This window comes from Pseudopipra pipra, chromosome 4, assembly GCF_036250125.1.
Source record: "Pseudopipra pipra isolate bDixPip1 chromosome 4, bDixPip1.hap1, whole genome shotgun sequence".
Lineage (NCBI taxonomy): Eukaryota > Metazoa > Chordata > Aves > Passeriformes > Pipridae > Pseudopipra > Pseudopipra pipra.
In genome coordinates this window covers 2169879-2191679 of record NC_087552.1, presented here as the reverse complement: position 1 = coordinate 2191679, position 21801 = coordinate 2169879, and the positions used below count along the sequence as shown (strand labels likewise).

General features: G+C 42.9%; 1 protein-coding gene across 1 annotated transcript in view; it reads right to left on the bottom strand.

Moving 5' to 3' along the window:
* WRN (WRN RecQ like helicase) overlaps positions 1-21597 on the bottom strand; it is a 31011-nt gene extending 9414 nt beyond the window's left edge. Inside the window, exons 1-22 of the mRNA XM_064653832.1 lie at positions 21438-21597; positions 20314-20422; positions 19404-19519; positions 18240-18385; positions 15284-15432; positions 13148-13297; positions 11536-11608; positions 10484-10592; positions 9552-9954; positions 8857-8937; positions 8353-8497; positions 7622-7697; positions 7138-7205; positions 6865-6973; positions 5230-5298; positions 4950-5032; positions 4325-4431; positions 3411-3598; positions 3145-3322; positions 2408-2589; positions 1654-1755; positions 1192-1284 (exon numbers count right to left, since the gene is read on the bottom strand). Coding sequence (XP_064509902.1) covers positions 1192-1284; positions 1654-1755; positions 2408-2589; positions 3145-3322; positions 3411-3598; positions 4325-4431; positions 4950-5032; positions 5230-5298; positions 6865-6973; positions 7138-7205; positions 7622-7697; positions 8353-8497; positions 8857-8937; positions 9552-9954; positions 10484-10592; positions 11536-11608; positions 13148-13297; positions 15284-15432; positions 18240-18385; positions 19404-19519; positions 20314-20400 — 2714 coding nt within the window. The 5' untranslated portion in view covers positions 20401-20422; positions 21438-21597. The remainder of the gene's footprint in view (positions 1-1191; positions 1285-1653; positions 1756-2407; positions 2590-3144; positions 3323-3410; positions 3599-4324; positions 4432-4949; positions 5033-5229; positions 5299-6864; positions 6974-7137; positions 7206-7621; positions 7698-8352; positions 8498-8856; positions 8938-9551; positions 9955-10483; positions 10593-11535; positions 11609-13147; positions 13298-15283; positions 15433-18239; positions 18386-19403; positions 19520-20313; positions 20423-21437) is intronic.
* Between the last annotated feature and the right edge of the window lie 204 nt (positions 21598-21801).

Genomic DNA, 21801 nt, shown 5'->3' with positions numbered 1-21801 from the left:
TCCCTTGTTCCAAATATTATTGGTAGCTAAAGGAAATAACCACAAGTGATTGACTTAAATCTCACATTTTCAGTTCTAGTACTCTACACTTAAGACATGTTTAATTATTTATGTCAGTGTAGCTTCAAGTGTCTCACACAGCTGTCCAAGCCAAAAATAAGCAGTTCTTCCTTGTACCTGCTGTTACAGAACATTGCCCCAGCAATCTTCTGAATTGACTATTTAAATATTTTGGCTGGTTTAGGCATGTACAACATGCCTTTAATTGCACTTAGTAGCCAATAGGTTTTCGTCTGTTTCTTTGAGAAAACAAAGGAAAAAAAAAACAATGCATTTATTACTGACTGGAAGAACCCATTGCAAAGTTACTGGCACACATCACTTCCAAGGAGAAAAAGAAAAATTATCTATTCCAAGGGATTTCAGTTCTGCAATACAAATTCACCATCTGGCTCTCTACTGGCACAGCAACATGACTGCAAAGATTGAAATGATGATCTCTTAAATTCTCCTTTAGGTATTGCAGAGGCCGAGCAAAGACTTCTTAATTCCTGACATACTCAAGTGCAGCTGAATTGATCACCATTTTCCAGAAAACAACTCAGCATAATGCCTTGTCTTGGATCAGAAAGCACCAGGCTACCAGCAAGAACAAGGAATCCTTCATTATAACTTCAGGGAAAGCTTTATTGTAACTACAGAACTAACTGAGAAGGGTGTTTCTGCTCATGCCTCTGACTACTGACCCCCTGAATTCCCTTCAGCACATGCACGAGATTATTACCAAGGCTAAAAGAACACATGTCAGCACATGCTGTAACAGGAACACAGCTCCCTGGACACTGGGGCAATTTAGCCCACACCATTTGCAAGTGTTTTCTTTCGGGATTAATTACCCAACAGGGCTTAAACTGATTAATTAAAGTGTATTCACAGTTTCAGAGTGTTGCTTAAACCCTTTTAGGAACTGTGACCATGCTCTATATTCCAGGCTTTCCCCACAGCTTAACTTAGAGCTTATGGCTTGCTCAACTCATTAGAAAAAGGTTAGAGAGTTGTTCCAAAATATACCTCAGGCTGAACATCTGCAAGATCAGATGCATAAAAGCCAATTATTTTAGATAATTTGCCTTCTAAGTCAGTCTGAGAGAACATAACCTCCAGTATCAGTCTTCAGGGAAGAAAGCTTACCTGGACCTGCAATTATCACAGCATTCTTCTGTGCCCATGATGCCAGAGGAAACCTTCCGGAGCTGTTTGTCTTCAAAATGAGACAGGATGATTCTACCCAAGGGAATGGATGGAATTCAATGAAAGACCAAGAATTTACACATGAAATTTATTGCAGAAAACTGAGTTGAAATCAGCATCATTAATTAATTCACTAGGGAACCAATTATTTAGATTTGATTCCTCTGAAGAAAAGGTTTGGGTTTTTTAAAGTAAATAAGGAAACTCTTGATGTATGTGTACAAATGTGCTGAAGGCTGTATTTTTGATACTGCTCATTAATATAAAATAGAATGTTCTGTGCTTGTAGAACAGACTTAGTGTAGGATGCCTTCTGGTTACAACCTCCAGCTGTGACCAAGTCAATAGCTCTTATCAGAGCTGCCTGAAGTGACAAAACATTAAGCAGGTTCTAGCACTCACTTCCTCCTGCAGCTGTTGGACACGAGGTACTTCTCCATTTTTGCCAACATCTTCAGTTTGTACAACCGGAACTTCTCGTTGTGGATCTCGTTTATGAGGCGTCTGTCAGCCAAGGGGAAAAGTGAAGAGCCTTAAACACTCACCCCTATTCCCCTGTCTCACACCAGAAATGAAATGTGCCAGGCAGTCAGAAGGAACAGCTAGAAAATATATCCTACAAAACCCAGCCCCAAGCTGCCTGCCTGCTTCTCCACAGCCTTGATACTCAGAGCACAGGGCATACTAAGGAAAGCACATTCTTCTAAACATTATTCCATCAGAATATTAGAACTTCTTTCAACCTCACTACTGAGCTTCAGAGATCCATGCCAAAAAGGCACCAAGGAGGGAGAAGAGGGCAGAGGGCACTGAGAGCTGCTTCTCTCATCCCCTAGTTGTCCAGTCTCTGGCAATTTGTCATCAGCTCCACTGCCAGATTGCAAAATACGCTGGGATATCATCACTCTTCTTTTAAGAGCCTCACAGGTGGCATGTTAGGACATATCTACCTGTTGCCTCATTTAATATCCTTCACAGTAATCACTGGAAGCATCCAACTGAGAAAATAACATAGGACTACTTGATGGGAATACTGAGTGCTCGTTCTGGCCCTGCCCTGAGCTGCTGCACGAGCCAAACCTGAGCTGGCACCCTGCACCACAGGGCATCAAAAACTGTTCTGGTTGTGTCAAATCAGTTGTTCCCAGTCCTTTACCTGTTGCAAGCCAAGTCTGTTGCAGCCCACAAGACGTGGCAGGAAGCAGGAAGCCCATCCCGGCCGGCTCTGCCGATTTCCTGGTAATAGGATTCCATTTCCTTCGGGGCACCGTAATGAATAACCAACCGGATATCTGCTTTATTGATGCCCATGCCAAATGCCACTGTAGCCACAACACACTACAAAACAAGAGGCCACATGCTGAAAGTTTTCAAGGGAGCACAAAGAATAAGCCTGGATTAATGTCCACACTCTTGGTGACAACTTGTTGCTACAGACTCAAAATCCAGCTTAAAATTACAACAGCTTCAGACTCACACGTGGTTACCTTAAGTCTGATTTTGGCCAGAGCACAGCCATAGGATTATAAACATGACAGGAATGATGTGCTGAGGGAAAGGCAGGAGTGTTTTCAAGTAGCTGTTCTCAAAGGTATTGCGAGAAGGAACACAAGTCCCAGGATAGCACTGCTGCCTAGGAAAAAAGCAGCTCACAAATTGTGATCATGTTGGTCCAGCCAGCACTACTTCCCTTAAATGTCATGCATTTTTTAAGGGAATTACTAAAGAAATCGCCAAGATAAGTCAGGAATCTCATCACTGTCAGCATAGACCAGCAACTTCTTTGCCCAGAATTGGAGACAGAAGAACACATACTGATGGTCCAAAATTCTTTCTACCACCAGAAACTCTGGAGTTATAAATAGGACCAAGCGGATTTTGTTTCCTCCATACCTGAATTTCATCCCTCATGAACTGGTGGTGGGTGTCTCTCCTCTGTTTGTTCCCCATTCCAGCGTGGTAGGTACCACAGGCCACGTGGAGTTTATTCAATTCAGACACTACTTGCTCAGTGGCCTTTCTTGTAGGGCAGTAGATGATAGTGGGGCCTTCAAACTCATACACAGAACCACTTAAAATAATAACAACATGTAAAGAGACAGAACAGGGGAAATCATTCATCTGCAAGAAGTCTGAGGGATCAACAAAACCAGGCTTACCTTCCTTTCCTAGTTAGGAACTGTTTCAAATCCTTACAGATATCTCCACTTTGTTGTCCAACTTCCAAGTACAGGTTGGGTCTGTCAAAACTAGTACAGGTAACCTGGGGATTCCTCAGGTTCAGGCATTTCACTATGTCCTCCCTAATTGAGGGGCTTGCAGTTGCAGTTAAAGCAACAATGGGAACCTGCAAGGAGAAGTAGAAAAACATCCATGACATTTCATTAATTTCTTTTTTTAACCAAAGAACTCAGTAGGAAACTGATACAGAAGGTGAACAGGCACTTGAATGAGTTTATGATCACTGGATCAGGTCAGTTATTTGAAAAATGTAGTTCATATTCAGCTCCCTGAGCATTTAGGATCAAAGTTCCAGGACAGCAGACAGGGACACAACTCCTAAAACATCAAGTTGAATTCTGAATGTGTCTATCTTCCATGAGTCCACAGTAATTTTCTGATGTGATTAGCTAAATTTAGGGAACATAGGATGAAACTTCCAATAAGAGCATGTAAAGTTCAGGTCTAAATTTTTAAGCTCATGCAATAAATGCTTGAGGAGTGTCTAGAAATGAGTTGCATGTTCCTACAATTCACTCAGTCAGAAAAAAAAAAATAAAAAAATCTCTCAATCTTAAACCAGAAGCTTAGGAACATCATGTCATCGTGTTCCACAGCATAGGGATCCAAAGCAGTTTACATTCCAGAAGTTTCTGGCAGCCCAATTTCACAATATCCTTCATTTAAGCATTTGGAAAAGAAAGCACAAAGCCCAGTCACTGACAGGGACTGCTCAAACTCCAAGCCAGCATGGTCAGTACACCCAAAGGACAAGGTAAAAGAACCTGCTATTTCCAAACTATCACACAAAATCCTTCTCTTTTATTGGAAACCCAACATATCCAAACCTCACCAGTGGCAGAACCTTCTTTAGTGAGCCCAAAGTTCTGAAGGAGTTTCTGAAGTCGTGGCCCCACTCGGAGACGCAGTGAGCTTCATCCACAGCTATGAGGGTGATACCTGGTGGGCACAAAACCACAGCACAGACATGTCAACTGCTTACAGCACTAGAAACTCAGTTCCTTGCTAAAGCAACTCCTGGAGTTTACATGCCTTGATCTTACTCAATGACCTGTCCACCAGCTGCATCACCTTTGATAAAAAGAGCATTTTTAAGATGCATTACTGCATTTGAAAACACCACTTCATTGTTACATTCAGCTGAAGACCAAAGAAATACAAATACTAAAAGGCTAAAATATTTAGTGTTATGCATTTCAATTCCTGTGATTCAACAATCAGTGCTTTAGCACCTCTGTTCCCAAATAATTGCCCAACATTCCCAGGCCAAGATCATGCTCAAGACACTACTCACATTTTTTTATCAGTGACAGGATCTCATGACACCATTTATTTACAGTCACTACACTACCCTCACCAAGGAACTAGTGAAAAATCTTCAGATATTCAAAATTTTTAAACAGAACTATTAATTTAATCAGCCTGGCAACTCACCCACAGCCTTATCCTCAACTTACCAACAGTTTGGTCAAGATCCTGAAGTAACTGTAAGTTCCCAGAACAAAACTCTGGAGTCATGTATATGACACTGTACTGACCTCTGAAAGACCAAAAATACACTGTCAAAGGAGAGAAAACCCCAGACAAGTAAATTCAACCAAGTCATGATTGTCTTGAAAAGGGAAATGAGAACAAGACCAGATTTCTGATAGGGAACAAGAGGAACTCAGTGAAGACCATAGAAAGCATTCCAGAAAAGTCACACCCACAGTCCCAGAAAGCTTGGCTAAGACTCACCCTCTGATGGCTTCCTTGACCTGTTTTGACTGAGCTGAACCAAGGAAACAAGCTGGAATCCCTGACATTCTGCAGAAATAAAAAAAGCACAGTCATGAACACATTTACTCTCCAAGCTTTAGCTTCCAGCCAGTGCCAGCATTTCTAAAGGAAGTTCAAGCTGGGAGGTCAGAGACTATTTTCTTCAAGGATCTTTGTGGGGAAAATCCTTTCAAAAAAGCAAGAGTGGCCCATGGCTACTCCTGCCACCCAAATCCTCTTCCACTTCCCCTCCAGCTCTCTCCACAAGAGACACATCAGATGAGTACAATTAGGAACTGGAGAAAGGAAGACCATTTTCCTTGCACAGGAGACAAGTTCACTAATAAAACATCTAAAATAATTTGCTAAATGTATTTTCTTTAACTATTCTCTTATGCAGTCCATCATACTTGGATGTTAGTATTTTAGCTCACCATTTTTTTTGCCTTGACATTCCATCTTTTGTGAGCTACTCATGCTGTATCTGCTAATTTTCCATCAGGTGGCTGCTTTTTAATGACAAACTCCATAATTACCAGCTCAACCAATTTGTATTTTAGCTCTTAATGCAATAAATCACTGAGTTTTCCTACATCTCTTGGTCTTCACAGCTGCTGAGCAGCCAGACTGACAGACAAATTACTGAGTGGCAGCAGATTGTAGAAATTCAGTCTCCTGAGCCTTCAAAATGAATGACCCACTGGGAATGTAGTGAATAAAGCCTCTCCACTGAGGAAAACAGTGGAAAAGTCAAAGCAGCAGCTGAGTACACAGACACCCTGCTGAGTAATACCCAGTAAAGGAGCTGAGGCTGTCCAGCCATTCACCTGCACACAGTCATGAAAATGCCACACATAATTGATGTTTCTCACTTCAAAACATCTTCATATCCCCCCTTTCACAAAAGCCCCCTTTTTCCCAAGTTGGACCAGGCAAGAATGAACTAGATAACTCAGCGTGATTCCCACAGCTTCAATGAACAAGTGTCAGAAGTGAACAGCTCTTACAATAGGAAGCAAGTGTGTGTGCAGAAAGCATTATCAGGTATTTAAAAAAAAAATCAAACAAAATTATCTTGACAACACCTGTGACTGCTCATGTGAAAGCAATTTGGTGTCACCCACAAGTTTCCCCCCCTCAGATCTTTTAAGTGAAAAGGTCAACTCTTAGGAGACCTACTGCACTATCCCTCTTGAAAGCCTGTGCTATAACTTGGATCTGAATTGCCTGCAGCTTCCAGCTACTCAGATGTCACTTCTCAGACCCAAAGGAAGCCCTGCCCAACTCTGATAGAACTCCCACAGGCTGAAACAGCCCGTGAAGCTCCTCTGTCACTTCAGTCTGGGCAAAAAAAGGCCCGTGAACCCAGAAATACTTTGTGTGTTCCTTCAGAAACCCCACAAAAATCCTTTGCAAATTCAGCCTATGGTTCACCTACCTGGCAAATCCAGGGATTTGAGACTGTCTACACAGCCAGTGTGTGTTCCTGGATAAACATATGCTCTACAGCTGACACAGAAACAGCTTCCCCTTGAAGCCCCAAGAAATGCCACAGGCAGGATCTGTGTTTCCACAGGCAATGCAGCAGCAGCTTGTTACCACCACATTACTTACGTCAACTGCAGCACCTGGTCCTCCATCAGGGAGATGAGAGGACAGATGACAACTCCTGTACGTCCAGTATAAACAGGAGGGAACTGGTAGCACAAGCTTTTTCCATAGCCTGAAAGAAAAAGGGGCAGAAGTGAGACATCATGTGTCCTACACACTAAACCAGACAATCCCAAAACCTTGGTGAGCCCTAGAAAGCATGGTTTGTTCTGCTAGTCCCCCCAAAAAGGGAATAATTTTTTTTTTGCTGTTTCTTAGGGTGTAAAGGTAACTTACCAGTTGCCATGACAACAAGATTATCTCTTCTGTCTTCTAAAAGAGAATTGATGACTTTCCACTGGACCCTTTAAATTAAACAAAAGGGGAATACTCGGATTTGTGCCACCACACAGAACAAGTGAATGGTATGAAACTGCATATTCTGTTGAATTGTAGGTTATAGAAACCCTTGAGGCTGCCTTAGAGTGTTGTCTTTGCATAGTGCAGCCACTCAGACTACTGCAGGTAGGCCCAGGAGTGTCAAAGAAGGGATCTCCAACAGGACTAAGGCAAACAGCATTTGATGCAGACATTCAGAGGAGATGACAAATAATAACTGTAGTTTCCACAGTGTTTGTGGATCAGTTACCTTCAACAAGGAGATTGTAAACAGGACCCTTGATTTGTTAGTGGGCTTGTTTAAGGATTAATAAAAACAACATCCAGGTTGAAAAAAGGGAAAGGAAAAATCAGTGTCCATTTTAACAGAAAACACACTCACAGTTTAAATGAAGAATGCCCAAAATAGGTCTTCAGACACGTGATGTGGCTTTCACCAGGTTCTGGCAGCAGCGGATCTTTAGTGGGGAGAAGAAAAACCAACTCATCTGGGATTAAATTTTAAAAAGATGCAGCACTGTCTTGACAAACAACAGTCTGCTTGTGATGTTAACAGTCATTAACAGCCTGTTAGTGATGCCCAGGGCTTAGAATTTGGGCAATTCCAGTGAAGAGAGAGACAAACTCAAGATATTTACAAGCTAGAGTGAAGGATTAAAAAAAGCAAGAAGGCTCCTCAGAGACCCCACATGAGGAGGAGAACATATGGCTTGATTAATGAGATATAGCAATAGGACTGTAATGCATAACTGCTTCATTTGGAACAGGTTAATCCAAACAAATCGAGGTGTATTTCTCCTCACATTTCAGCCTCTTTTCCCCATTAGATTTGTCTCCACAGGGATAGCCCCAGAGCATTAGTTCCAGATCACGCTCCAAGGCAGAATTTCCTAGGGATTCTGCCATGAAGCAGCAACAGGAGAACAAAACAAAGGCAGATATCGGAGGTGCCATCTTCACGTTTTTATCTTTACACAATCCAAGTTCTCCCTTGGAACTCCAGGTGAGCTTTTTCTTTCTGTTTTAAGAAACCAAATGTTGCTGTGCTTCCACAGCTGCTTCCATAGACAGTCAGTTTATTCAATCATGCATTGAAATTAAAAAAAGAACTACCAAAATATTCCTCCTCTTCTTCCTCAATGCCTTCCTCTTCATCACCATCTGGTGCTACATTCACTTCTGTGTCAGGAGTTCTCCTGGCTTTAGTGGACCCTCTTTCAGGTACAACTCCTTTAGAATCATCTACATCATCTAAAGACTGAGAAATTCGGACAAAAAAGTTATTTTGGAGCATGAATGGGTAGGTAAAATGAGGTATCTGAGGTAATATGATATTTGGACATTTAACTTCTAAACTAGTTATAACTTAAATCTAGTGTGGGGATCCAGTCCAAGCTGGCATAATAATGATGCAACAGGATGCAAGTGATATTGAAGTCTAACACCAGAAAACTGAATTCTTTAGGTAATCACACCTTTGTCTTTCATCCACCTTCTGTAAGCAACACTGTTTTACTTCATATTCCCCCCCCTCAACTATGCTCCAGTTCACTGTGATCCCAGAGCATCATCATTATAAAAAAAAAATAATTGAAAGATAAACCCTGAGGCACTCACTTTTAACATCTCCATTTCCAGTTCTTCATCACTTTCAATGACACAGGAAACATTTTGTTCATTATCTGTGGAATATTCCTCCTAAAAAACAACCAAAACAATATAAAAACCCACACAATTTTCTTATTAGTACCAAAGTTATTTCTGTTTTACCCACAAGCTACTGAACTTCTGTACCTATTATAAACCACTTCTCTGTATGCTTTTGCTTCTTACCAGAAGCAGTTAAGCTCAACATTCAGCTCTGAAGCTTGTCCACTAAAACCAAAGTATTTGTAGTAAGACAAAAAACCAGAAATACCACCACATGTGTGACACGCTTGGAACATAAGAAAATATTAATATGATTGAGAAGGTATCAATCCACACTCAGTCACTAGAAGGACTATTAGTTTACAGGTCCCTTAGAAACAGAGCTGCTTTTTACTCATGACCAAGCTGAAGATGCTCTAGTGCAGCATTTGTCCCCATACTGCAAGGAATTCTTTGGTAACATTCTAAGAAATGAAAGAGGAAAACTAATGAGACCACCTAGACCTCCTGTATTTGGTACCACTCCTTCCAAACACATGACTGAAGAGCAGCTTTATGCTTGACTACCTTCACAGGTATTTCCCAGACTGAGCCCTTCTTCCAAAACACTTGACTATTCTTCCAGGGATAAAAACTTTTTAAATCTTGTGGGAAGTAATTACCTCAGGTGCAGCTTCCTTGACCAGCTCTTTTGCAGCCTGATCTTCCAAGACCTGAAGTTCTTGCTCAGTAATGTCCAGTGATATGAATTCATCTCTCTCTTTGTCCATAGATCTGGCTGCTGCAGCCCTATTTTCCACAGTGTTACCTCTCTCTGCTTCCTCTCCATTACCTTCTCCCTCCCAGAGGAGAGCCAGTGTAGCATCAGAGCAGATGTTAAAGTCACCTTCAAGTTGTTTAGCACACTCAGCTTTTTGTGCTTCAACATTTGCTGACTTGGCTTCAAAATTTGTTGGAGTTGCAGCACCACAGCTCCTCTCCAGTCCAGGAGGGGAACCTGAACCCAACAATGTGCTTCTTAAGGCATTTATGTTCTCTGATATCTCAGCCAGTATTTCTGCAGCCCTGGGAAGTAAAGCAAAGCAGTTACTGACACTCATCTGAGCTACAAGCAGAACAGAGGATTCTGAAGTCATCCATCTCTCCAGACTGAATTTGTCCAAAACTTCACACAGAAACACTCACTCAATATAGAACTGACATTCCACTTCTGTGAGAAGAAAATTAGATTTCTTCACACTGAAAAAAGCCTATAAAGGACCTTCAAAAGCACTGTGATATGGCTCCCCTGCTTAGATAAACTCTCTGGATTTCTAGTGGGCAGTCACACAAGAGCCCTGAGTAGTTAGGAAAAAAGGTCCTGCTGTGCATTTCAGCAAGAAGAAAAACTCAGCCAAGTTCAGTGTCAAACCCACTGCAATTAGACCAGTGCAAACAGAAATTCCTACATACAAAGGCAACGTTTTCTTGGAAAAGGACACACAGATAACAGCTGGTTGTTCACTCACGTGTATTTTGTTGCATGGGACCTCAGAGATCAAGAGAACACCCTGATTTTAGAGGCAAAGTAGAGACAAGTTGGCAAAAAACTGACCTCTGAAAGTTTTCCAGTTGTCCAGAAGAGGCAGGGATGTGGGAAGCCAGGTCTGTTATCTCTGAAGCCAGTGAAGTCAAGCGCTCCTTCACACCCTCAGACATGGCATCTGTAAGAAATGTTATCAGTTATTTCACAATAATTGGGGTCTAACATCTATATGCAATTAAGTCCCATTCCAGTAACTACATTTCTACAGCATCTACAGCTGATAAAACAGCTTTTTCCAGGGCTTAAAAGTCGAGTACCCAGGGAATCAGGCCAAGCTCCCATGTGCTTCTGCACTGCATCTCTTCCATTACACAGGTTCAGGGAAAACAGATACACAACAGGATCACTACAAAGTGATCCTTCCCTGCTTCCCTCCAGCTTCCAGAAAAGAGCTGCTAACACAGATATGCTGTTTAAACCAAGGCCAAACAAAATGCAGCTCCTATTAAGGGGATAGTAAGGCCACTTCTGTCTTTGACAGAAGACAAAAAGCCCCCTTTTCAGCCCTAAGCTCCCTGTCATACTTCCTTTATGAAAGATATAACTGAACAAAAACTAGGACATTAAAATCACTTCTCTAATGAAGTAAATAATGCTAAGGTGCTCTAAAACATTTGGGTCCTATTTATGTGCCTCAAGAAAAGCATTACTCCATAACATGGTTTGTTTCGTGGCCTTTATTTGTTCTTAAATTACGTACTTGTCCCTGAATCAGCAGAACTGAGATGAACTCACTGAAGTGTTTCCATAAACAAACTGGAATGACAGCAGGAATTCTTCCCATCTCTGTGTACAGCAGAGACAAACACAAACAAACAGCACCCTCAGACTGCATCCCTACATCCTACATTTTGAAAACAGTCACAGGGTATAGTAACCCTGGGCTTACAAGAGTTTTTACTGTCTGCTCCCTCTGGAAGTGATCTCCAACCATCAAGAAGCTAAACAACCCCAATATTATAAAAATAAAACCCAAACAAAAAAACCACAACAACTCATTTGGAAATGGAATATGGAATTGTACATTGAACAAATTCCTTATGCCTGAATGCATAACTTACCTGTCCTTACACAAAATAGCTTTTGGTCACTGTTATTCATATTTTTCAGTTTTTCATGAACTATGTAGCCAGCCTACAAGGGAAAGGAAATAATTAGTTCTCAGCAGAGAAACAGCATCTGTGAGACCAAACTAAGAAAACTGGGAATTAGTCAGGCAAACCACGGCACAAATACATTGTGAACAGCAAATTCCAAACTGTTGGCCCACTGTCCCACCCCAACTCCATCATCCATCAGGACCAGGTCACATGTTACAGAAGGCTGCACAAAAGGCTAAATCCTGACTTGGGATCCCCTTTGGAGCGGGATACTCTTACATAGATCCCAGAATGGGCATCTTGGCAAGTCTGCTGCACACACAAAGCTCCCAGCCCCACCATCTGCTCACCTCATTCAGATTTCATGCTGTGCTCCAGGAAAGAGCTACAAACCTACCAAGGTGGATTCAGTGTGTTTAATATTTCCCTTGATATGAATAATAAGTTGTAACAGAGAAATACAGCCTGAAGCCAGGAATGTGCTAATTAGGCTACACATGTTAACCAAAGCATCTCAGAGAAGAAAAAGAAACAAGTTACTCCCCCATGTTATCCTGGGAGGCTCCAAAAGGCAGGGCAGGTGAACAGAGCATGGTGGGAAAGATGCATTGCCTGGAAAAAGCTACAACAGCTGAACCAGGCACTAAAGGAAAAAAAAAGCTCTTTTCCTTACTGGTTTGAGTCTTCACAGGTGCTAAACCCCCCATGGTTGAATATTTAGCTACACCAGAAAATATGCAATGTTTCCCTGAGCCAGAAAAGAAGAGACCACTGACCCAAATTCCCTCCCTCTACCTAATCCTAGAAATAAAAGCTTTGGGGGATTTTTTTTTTTGCTGCCATAAGGAATGATTTTCTCCCAGGAAGCAGGCAGGACCCAGTAGCATGTTGGAAAAACCCTGCACAGAACTACAGGAAAACTACACTGCTTCCAAACAACGAAAAACCAGGGATTTCTACAGAGTTATAAAAACTCATATGCAACTAGGTAATTCTTCCTGAGAATCCATACTGTGGATCTCTTGCATTACCCACTGGAGAAGGTTGTGTTTCTTCCAACTTTAGCTTTCAAATTTCATCTCACATTATCTATTCAGCAGGATTTTGGTTCACCAACAGCTAAGAAAGATGAAAATTATTGCCCTTAAATAAACCCCAGCCAAGCCACATCTACATGGGATAGTCACACTGCAAGAATTTAGTCTCCCTCCGTACACAAAACACCCCTGATGGCTCCATGAAAACTCAATTCCCTGAGGTGACAACTTGAAATGATTCCAAATGGACAGACTACTCCTCAGGCACACTTGGTGCCCACACTACCTGGCACATTCCAAGCCCAAAGAACATCCTATGAAGCTCTGGAAGAACATTTAGCTTTAAACACTTCAGACAGACAAGGAGTTGGGACAGCAACCCTGTTGGTGGCATCCCCACCTTGAGGCCCCCCACGTGCACAGTGGACCTCAGAGCATTCCCAGCTATCAGAAAGGCAGTAAAAGCAGCAGCTAAGAGCACACTAGGGAAGGAATTCATTCCCAGAGGTGGAATGGTGATCCCACGTGGTACCTACATAGGCATCTGTGGCCGCATACAGCTTCTGCTCCTCACTGAGTGGAAACTTCTCCCAGTTGCTACAGCGGACAGACTTATCCTTCAACAGCTGCTTCCCAAAAAGGTGTTTCACCAAACCATTCAGACTCCACGTCTCCTTACACTTCAGCTGGGGAAAAAAAAAAAAAAAAAAAAGAAACAAAAACCAAAAAGAGAGGATTTGTTTAAAAGGGAAAGCAACTGGACCTGGCAGAATGTATCCCCAGAAAGAGCAAATTGTACTTACTCCCTCACTGGAAGCAAAGAGCTCTGGGTTAGTCAAAACACAGTTAGTTTTTCAAAGCAGTAACCATTCTCAGTACTGTCACACTATCAGAAACAGGAAAATCTAGACAAAGCAGTCTCTGGGTTGATAAAATAAAAGCTCTGGACTTAAACAGCATCACCTCTTTCCTCCAGGACTTTTCTATTATTTGCCTTTCTAATTAGAAAAACTCAATATCAAACACCAGGGATTTATTTAATAAAAAAATGCAAGAATAGTCAAGTCTGACATCTTTTGTAAGTCTGAAATCGAGCACAAAGCAGAAGAGCACAGCTATAGCCCACACTAACCACTATTCCATGTGCTGGGAAGCAGCTCATTCCAAGTCTCCAGGAGTCGCCCCAGCACACTGCTGTTCCCAATTGCTCCTGCAATCACTTGTCAATCAGAGCTGCTACACACTATTGTCTTCATAGCCAGTCTGGGAAGCTTTCCTTCAGAGCCCAAGAAGCCAGCCCTCAGGAGCACAGCCTGCTGTTTTTCCAACTTGGAAAACATGCACAACTATGGAGCCTTACAGCAGCAGTGCAGCATTATCAGCTCATCCTTTTAGATCTGGCATAAAAAAAAAAAAACAACCCTCCCAACTGTTCTTTTTAGGCTCCCCCAGCCTCCCCCTTGCATTGTGCCATTATATATAACCCCGTTCTTTGTTCTCTCAAGCTTCACTTTCAAGTTTATTTTTGGTTTGTTTTCTCTTTAGCAGAAGACTTTTAAGCTGCTGAGATCACATTGCTCATCTTTATAACAAGTTATCCTGAGTCGAATGAGGGGATTAAATAAAAAAAAAAAAAAGGGGTGACCAAGGAAACTCCAAATTTAAGAAGTAGCAGCTCCTTTCATTGCTTGAGCAAAACAGTTGAATTTGTACAATTTCCAGTCCACTGGGAACTGGAATTTTAAGGTGGCTCATGTGGAAAGCATTGCCCCAAATGCTGATGGTACATCACAGAAAGAACTGGGAAGTGCACGGAGAGACAGAGCACAGGTCAGGAAAAGCCTTGCACATACAGAGAGAAGAGCTTCAAAGGGACATAAGGAAAGGAAATTTTTTAAATTTATATTTATTTAAATTTATTTATATTTATTTAAAGGCAATAAGAAAGGCAGAATGATCTGGAAGGAAATGGACCTTTTGCTTTCTTGCCTAAAAAGAAAGCACAGGTCTCCCTACATTAAATGATCTCTGGAACTGAACTGAAATTCAGGGTGTGCCAAATGCAGCACAACCTGTAAACAACAGGTCATCAGGTGTTCAAAAACTGCGCCCACATGAGAGCAGAGGTGACACCAACTTCAGAATCATGGAAATCAAGATATTTCTACAGCTCTAGATTGTGTGGCAAACACCCCTATGTGGAGGACTCCAAGGAAGAAGACCTTGATGCTTCCCTCCAGCACCCAGCAGGCCATGGCAAGGAAGGCTTCCTTCTTGTGCCCTATTTACAAGGTCCAGTCATTGCTGGGACAATGACACCACTGCCAGGACAACCCTGACTGGACACAACCTGGCAATTTCCATCATTAGGAATTAAAGGAAAAGCAGCTGTAGCTGAATTTAAATGCCATACCTTGTAAATACCAAAGGTGAACAGACCTGAAAGGGGACAAATGTTGCTTAAAATCTGGCTCACTGACAGACAGTACTCAGTTCTGTGGGCTGTGAGAGGGGTTTTTAAGCTGTTTCTAAATAAGTGACAATAGATCTCTGCTTTATCCCAACAAACACGTTTGCTATGGGAATTGAACTCCTATCGAGACAAGCAAGCCTCCTTTTGTACAGCACAATAACAAGATTCCCTCCCACAACAAAAAGGTTTTAAGTTTTACTTTCTCATTAGCAACGTCAGCCAGCTCCACAAAGCTCTTCAGTTTGATTTCAAAGTCACTCATCAGCTTCCATTGATCTCCCTCAATTCCTACGCCAACCTTTTTAATTGTTTCATCTTCGAGCAGCCTTTTGAGTCCCTTGGGAAAACCTAAAATAGATTAAGCCCAAACATGAGAAACCAAATACTGGAAGATGCCAGAGAGTCTAATGGAAATGACAAAATCTGAGCACAAAGGCCACCTGCAAAACCCTGGGCTTTCAAAGGGAAAGTCCCCAAAGTTCCTCTGTTTATGTGACTCAACTCTGGAATGACTAAAAACGTCAACTGGTTGTGATGGATCATCTGGACACAAGCAAGGAAATATTTGAAATACACAAATTCATCCTGCACCTGAAAACAAACCGAGTAATAACACTTAAACAACCTTATTCAATCTGTCTTTCTGATTGTTAAATTACATAACTAAAAAGGCAACCTCTAACTGGAAGATATTTTAATTCTCAAAACCAAATGTTCATGAAACCAAATGAAATATCATTTTACTATTTCCCACATCACTCCTTCCCAATTTTGGCTATTTCCCATTTCTGGGCAACAGTTTAAGCCATAAGGATGGGAAATCAGCAGGGGCACAGGTTCTGTGGGGACACATTCGGAGCTAAGGCTGCGCTGCTCCAACATTCTGGAAAAAACAGAATTCACCAGCCAGATGCTCCACCAAGCCCAAAGAAGTCAGTCTTGTCAGCAAGGAAAAAAACCCCACAATATTCAAGCATGTACTCAGATGTTAAGTATTGTATTTTGATTTATCCCGAACTGATGGCACAGAAATCCTGGATCAAAGGGTATTTTCAAGCTTGCAGGACTGAATTAAAGCAGGCTATTTTCTCATCTCATTTTCTTACAGGAGGGAACAGCCACAGGCACTTCATCCCTGAACAATAACAGCCTTTTACTCTCCTCTGTGTTTATTCCCCATTTAAAATTCAGAGCATCTTATTTAAATCCATACTTTAAGGACCCCACAGCTGGATACTCAGAGTTAGTCTCAAGTGGAATTCTAGTACCTACAAACACACTATTGCACAAACATAGTACTTAGCACCTACCTTGGTTCTGATTTCAAATTTCACCTTTTTCAGCCCTGCAATATGTGTTTATGTACTTCAACAAACACTTGGCCTGGCTGCTTTTATTTTTGCATTATTTTTCACAGCTCTCTCTGCCCTCTCATGGCTGCCACTGACACTGTAGAGGCACTTTTGCAGCTACAGCCACAGTCAGTTGTGCTGTGGACTGGGAAATTGCAGGTGCAATCCAAAGAATTAGGAAATAACAGTCAAAAAAACCCCACAAAACCATTGTAGCCTGGTGCTGTAAGATGCAGACAGAATACATCTCCAAAGCACCTCAGCCATTAAAAAAAAAAAAAATGTGGCAAGTCCTCCACAGAGGAGATAAAACCCAGCCAAATAAAAGCCTGCAATATGCAGCTGACTTACTGTACAAGGGATTTTCACCTGAGAAAATCATCATTAAAACCTTCAAGGGTGGGCACTTCCCAGTGGAGGACTTGTGCCCCATTTTGACCACCTCATTCCTAGAAAAGTGACTAACAAACAAACAAACAAAAGTCTAAGTTCAAGACTAAGCAGAGGGTACAATCACATTTTGACAAGTCTGTAAGGAAATAATAATAATAAAAAAAAAGACTAAAGAAGGGAAAATTATGAACAATCTTCCCAATAAGTAAATGTGGTTTTGTCCTTTCTACACAGTCCAAGAACTCCTATTGCTCCTGAAGAAGTAAGTATTATTCTTTTGGCTCAGACTTACTGCTTTCTGTTGTCAGTGGCTAATTTGGCCAATATCTACATTTCTGCAGATCAAATGTATTGGCGTCACGAGCTTAAATTGGCTGTGGTTCCTGCAAAATGGCTGACACCTCAATCAGTTCAAAGAGCATCTCCCACTGGCAAGGAGAGGAATTTTTGGTAAACCATGCAGGAGGAAACACCATCCATCCTCTGCTGTAACAGCATCGACACACAAACATCTCCCCTTCCGGAATCAAAACCATTTCATCTCTTTATGACTCTTCTTCCCTCTGCTTCCTCTCCTCACATCCTTTTTTTTTTCTTCCCCTGTGCTCCTGATGGAATAGCCTCCAGCAATTAAATTTTCCACCCCATTTGCTCCAAATGACAAAGGATTGAACACCAACATTAAAATTACCGCTATTATACCTCAGCGTGAGTCCCCCAGGGAAATCAGAAACCTCTCACAGGCATAGTTTCAATCTAACATTTTAAACCAAAGGTTATAAAATTGCAGTCTCCTTCCCTCATTGCCATTTTCCCTATTTGGAAGCTTTTATTCACATCCATAATGAATTCAGACTCTGCTGAGCACACCCCCCTTCTCTCCTCACAGCTGCATCACACCAGGTAGCCAGCGTTCTTTCCCAAAACTGATGTCATAAAACGCAGGTATTGGGAACAAACAGCACAAGAGCCATCATTTTTGAGGGTTTTTGTTGAAGCCAAATTAAAAAAAAAAAGTAAAAACCAAAACCACAGCCTGCTCTACTTAGGTTCGTTGTTTGTCTTGGCACTAAACAGAAAGCTCATTATAGGAGCAGGGAGTTAAATTTTAAAACCAGAATAAAATATTCTCACCCAGGCAGAAAAATAAGCCTCAAGTAAGACTCTCCTGCCCTGTTCAGAACCAAACACACTGTTCTCAAGCACAGAGGGGGGCTAAGATTGCCTTGATATGTAAGCATCACTCTTAGAATAAATCCTTTTATTCTAAGTGGGAAAAGGGAGAAAAACAACAGATATTTGCTATCCAGTGTGGTGGGATTTATCAGCCATTGCTCAAGCCTAAGTTTAAACTTAATCACACGAAACAAGGGGCAGTTCATGTCCTAGGTAAGAGAGGAAGTACAGTACCTGCCATGGAAGAGATGTGAAACAAGTAACACTTGTCCTCAGCGACACAGATCTGGATTACAGCGATTTTGGCCATTTTCCCTTTCGTGTAGGATGGTGGCCATTCAATATCAAATCCAACAGCAGCCCCATCTGATAAACTCTGCCTAGAAAAAAAAACAGAGATCCCTCCCATTTATGAGTTCTTCTGCCAGGATTTAAAATACCAACCTTAAGTCACCTATAAAGATGAAGAGAATCACAGCCCATTCATTTCACACCAGCAGGACACAAACCAATTTAAAACCAAGACCATAAGGAGGAGAAATTCCTGCTGGTCCACAAGGTTACAAGAAATACTTCAGAACTGAACTTATCTGATGGTAAATAGTGTATTATTTATAAATAACTTAAGGTTGTGGGTTGACAGAAGGACAGGGAGAGCCCAATTACCATCACAGGCAAACCAGACACATCAAAATTAACCAATTTATTATCAATCAAATAAGAGGTGGATAATGAGAAATAAAACTCAACCTTAAAAACACCTTCCCTCCACCCCTCCCTCCTTCCCTGGCTCAACTCCCAAGTTCTCTACCTCTTCCCTTTCAGCAGCACAGGGCCTTTAGCCCCCCCACTGCCAAAACCTTGCCACACAAGCCTCAAGGACAGCCAGATGCAAGAGATGATGGAATAGTTTATATTCCCTTGAAATACTGTATACTGTTCTTTATTTATCTCATGTTCACTTGAAAGCCTGTTCTTCACTCATCTCACAGGACTGGAAGTTCTGTACAGAAGTTTTTCCCCAGCAATATGAGCTGTGCTACACTAGAAGGGGGAAAACAATGTATTTGCATCACAAATTCACCATCTTTTCTTCAAACAAAGTCTCCAGTTAGGAATTAACACGTGCTTGATTTCTCACAGCTCATGCTTCTCCATGAAGTCACTGAAGCTCATGGAATTATCCACACTGTGGAAGGCAAAGGACCTGCATTAGAGCCTTCACTGCTTCTGCTTTAGAGGGACTGGAAGGTTAAGTCATGGCATCTCCCATAAAAAAATAAACCAAATGGGAACCTATTCCCAAGAGCCAAAACCAAAAAGGAAACAAAAATACGACTTAAAAAAAAAAAAAAACAACAAAAAAAAAACAAACAAAAACTGAGTAAGAGCTGTTACCTGATATCTTCTGAGAGAAGGGAACAGTCACTGGCTTCGTAGCTGTAAACAACAGAGCCACAGAACTCCAGGAATGGCAGCCCATCCTCCAAAACACTCCTCTGCACACCAGGCTTCTGTCAAACAAGATTAGGGAATTACAGGCCACACCTGTCCCCCCCCAGGGGCATCCCTCCCACCCCATTTACCAAAACATTTGGGTTCCTGCCCCAGTTTCTCCGCTGAACTTGGAGCACTCAGATAACAAGTGAAAGTCACGGTGGTTTCACCCGATACATTTTAATATCTAAGCTACTAATTAGTTACTCCCACTTCATAGAAAAAGAACTACTGAACTGAGTCCTTGGCTATTTCTGTCATTAATTAATTTTCTAATTCTAAAGCTGCTTCAGGTGTTACAGGGAGGGTCCCTTCTGTTGAACTGCTCCCATCTGCAGAAAAGAATCCAAGGACACATTAACAAATTGGTGAACAGTTATTTTTTCTGACACATCCTGCAAAACCTGCTGGAATATTGAACATGTCCAATGCACAAAAGGCCTTCCCAGAACCAACTCCACTGCCAAGCTACAACTCGAGGTCATTCCCTTTGGAATGAGAAACCCCCAGTCCTTGCTGATGTGCAGCCCACGTTCCTGAGTGAGCAAGGCATCCAAACTCCCTTATTTTTGGGGACTGACAGGAAGCAATTTCTACAGGTGATGTTCTAGCAACACACGCTATTTTAATCGGGGAAAAAAAGAGATTAACGAGCTGATTTAACTAGAAATAACACAAGAGAACCTAAATTTAACTACAAATTACAGCTGAATACATCAATGAAAACCAGAGGAACAGATCTAACTAAAAGCACATGCTCCAAAGTTGGTTTATCATGCAGTCTGCAAAGTTTCCCCAAGCCATGACCTACCTTTTTATCCCACAAAGCTTCCTCCTGGCTCTGTGTAAGCATCCACTCAGGATATTTATCCTGCAGAGCAGCAGTTACCACATTCATATTTCCCACATTTCTGTTCCTTCTGCATTAAAAAAAAAAAACACCAACAGCAAAACAAGAAATTAGAAGTCAGTTTGTATAGAGATGAGATGCCACTGTAGTTACAGAAATTACAGAAAACCTTCAGAAGCCCTGAAGTTACAGAAAATCTTAAGTTTAAATGTTAATTAAGGATGTGCCAGTCTAGGATTTAAACAGAAGCAGCTCACCAAGCACAGACAGCATAGTCCTGTGACTCCTCCAGAGAGAGGTTAGAAGATACTTAAGTAAAGATACACTGTCCCAAACAGCTCTGATGGCTGGAGTTTTCTCCCAGGGAAACTGAGCAGGATTTGACTGGATTGGAGCCTTCCCCTGGACTGCTCCTGGTGTGATTTACTCCACTCCTTCCCAGAGCCCCCCCATCACCACACCTCCTGCCCCAGTGCCCCCAGAGCTTCACCTCCTGCTCCCCAGTGCTCCCAGTACCACACCCAGTGCCCCAGCACCCCTAAAGCTCCACGATTGCCTCCCAGTGCCTCAAAATTGCCCCCCAGTGCTCCCAGTACTGCACCCCAGAGCCCCCCCTGACTACATATCCTACAGACCCCAGTCCCCCCAGAGCTTCACCTCTTGTTCCCCAGTGCTCCCACTACTGCCCCCCCAGTGCTTCCAGGGCCCCCGTACTTTGCCCTCCGGTGGCCCCATGGCTCCACCTCCTGCCCAAGCGCCCCCAGAGCTTCACCTAGTCCCTCCCAGTGACCCAAAATTGCCCCCCAGTGCTCCCAGCAGTGTCTCCCAGTGCCCCAGTAGCGCTTAGCCCAGCACCCCCCATGGCTACACCTCCTGCTCCAGCGCCCCCAGAGCTTCCCCCACTTCTCCCTAATGCCTCAAAACCATCCCCCAGAGCTCCCTGCACTGCGCCCCAGTGCACTCCCTCACTACATCTCTTGCCCCAGCATCCTCAGAGCTTGACCTGTTGTCCCCCAATGCCCCCAAACCGCCTCCCAGTGCCCCCCCTCCCTACACCTCCCGAACCAGCGCCCCCAGAACCTCACCCTCTATGGCCCGGTGCTCCCAGTACAGCCGGCGTCGGCAGAGGGCGGTGCCCAGGGGCTCCGAGTGGGCCTGTCTTGGCGCCGCGGCCTCTCGGTGCCCGGTCCCAGCGAGTCCCCGGCAGCCCTCAGTAATCGCACTTCGCGCACACATTGACCATCACACCGCGTCGCGCTTTAAATACGTCACAGGCGCCCCCCGCCCCTCCGTCTCCACTCGGGTTACCCGAGGTGACGCGCACGCGCGTGGGGCGTCGGCCGCGGGGCACTGTGGGTGTTGTAGTCCCGCGGGCGTGAGGCCCGCGCACCCCCCGGCGCCCCCCGCGCTGCCGCCGCCGCCGCCGCTCTCGGCCGGGCGGGGCCGGGG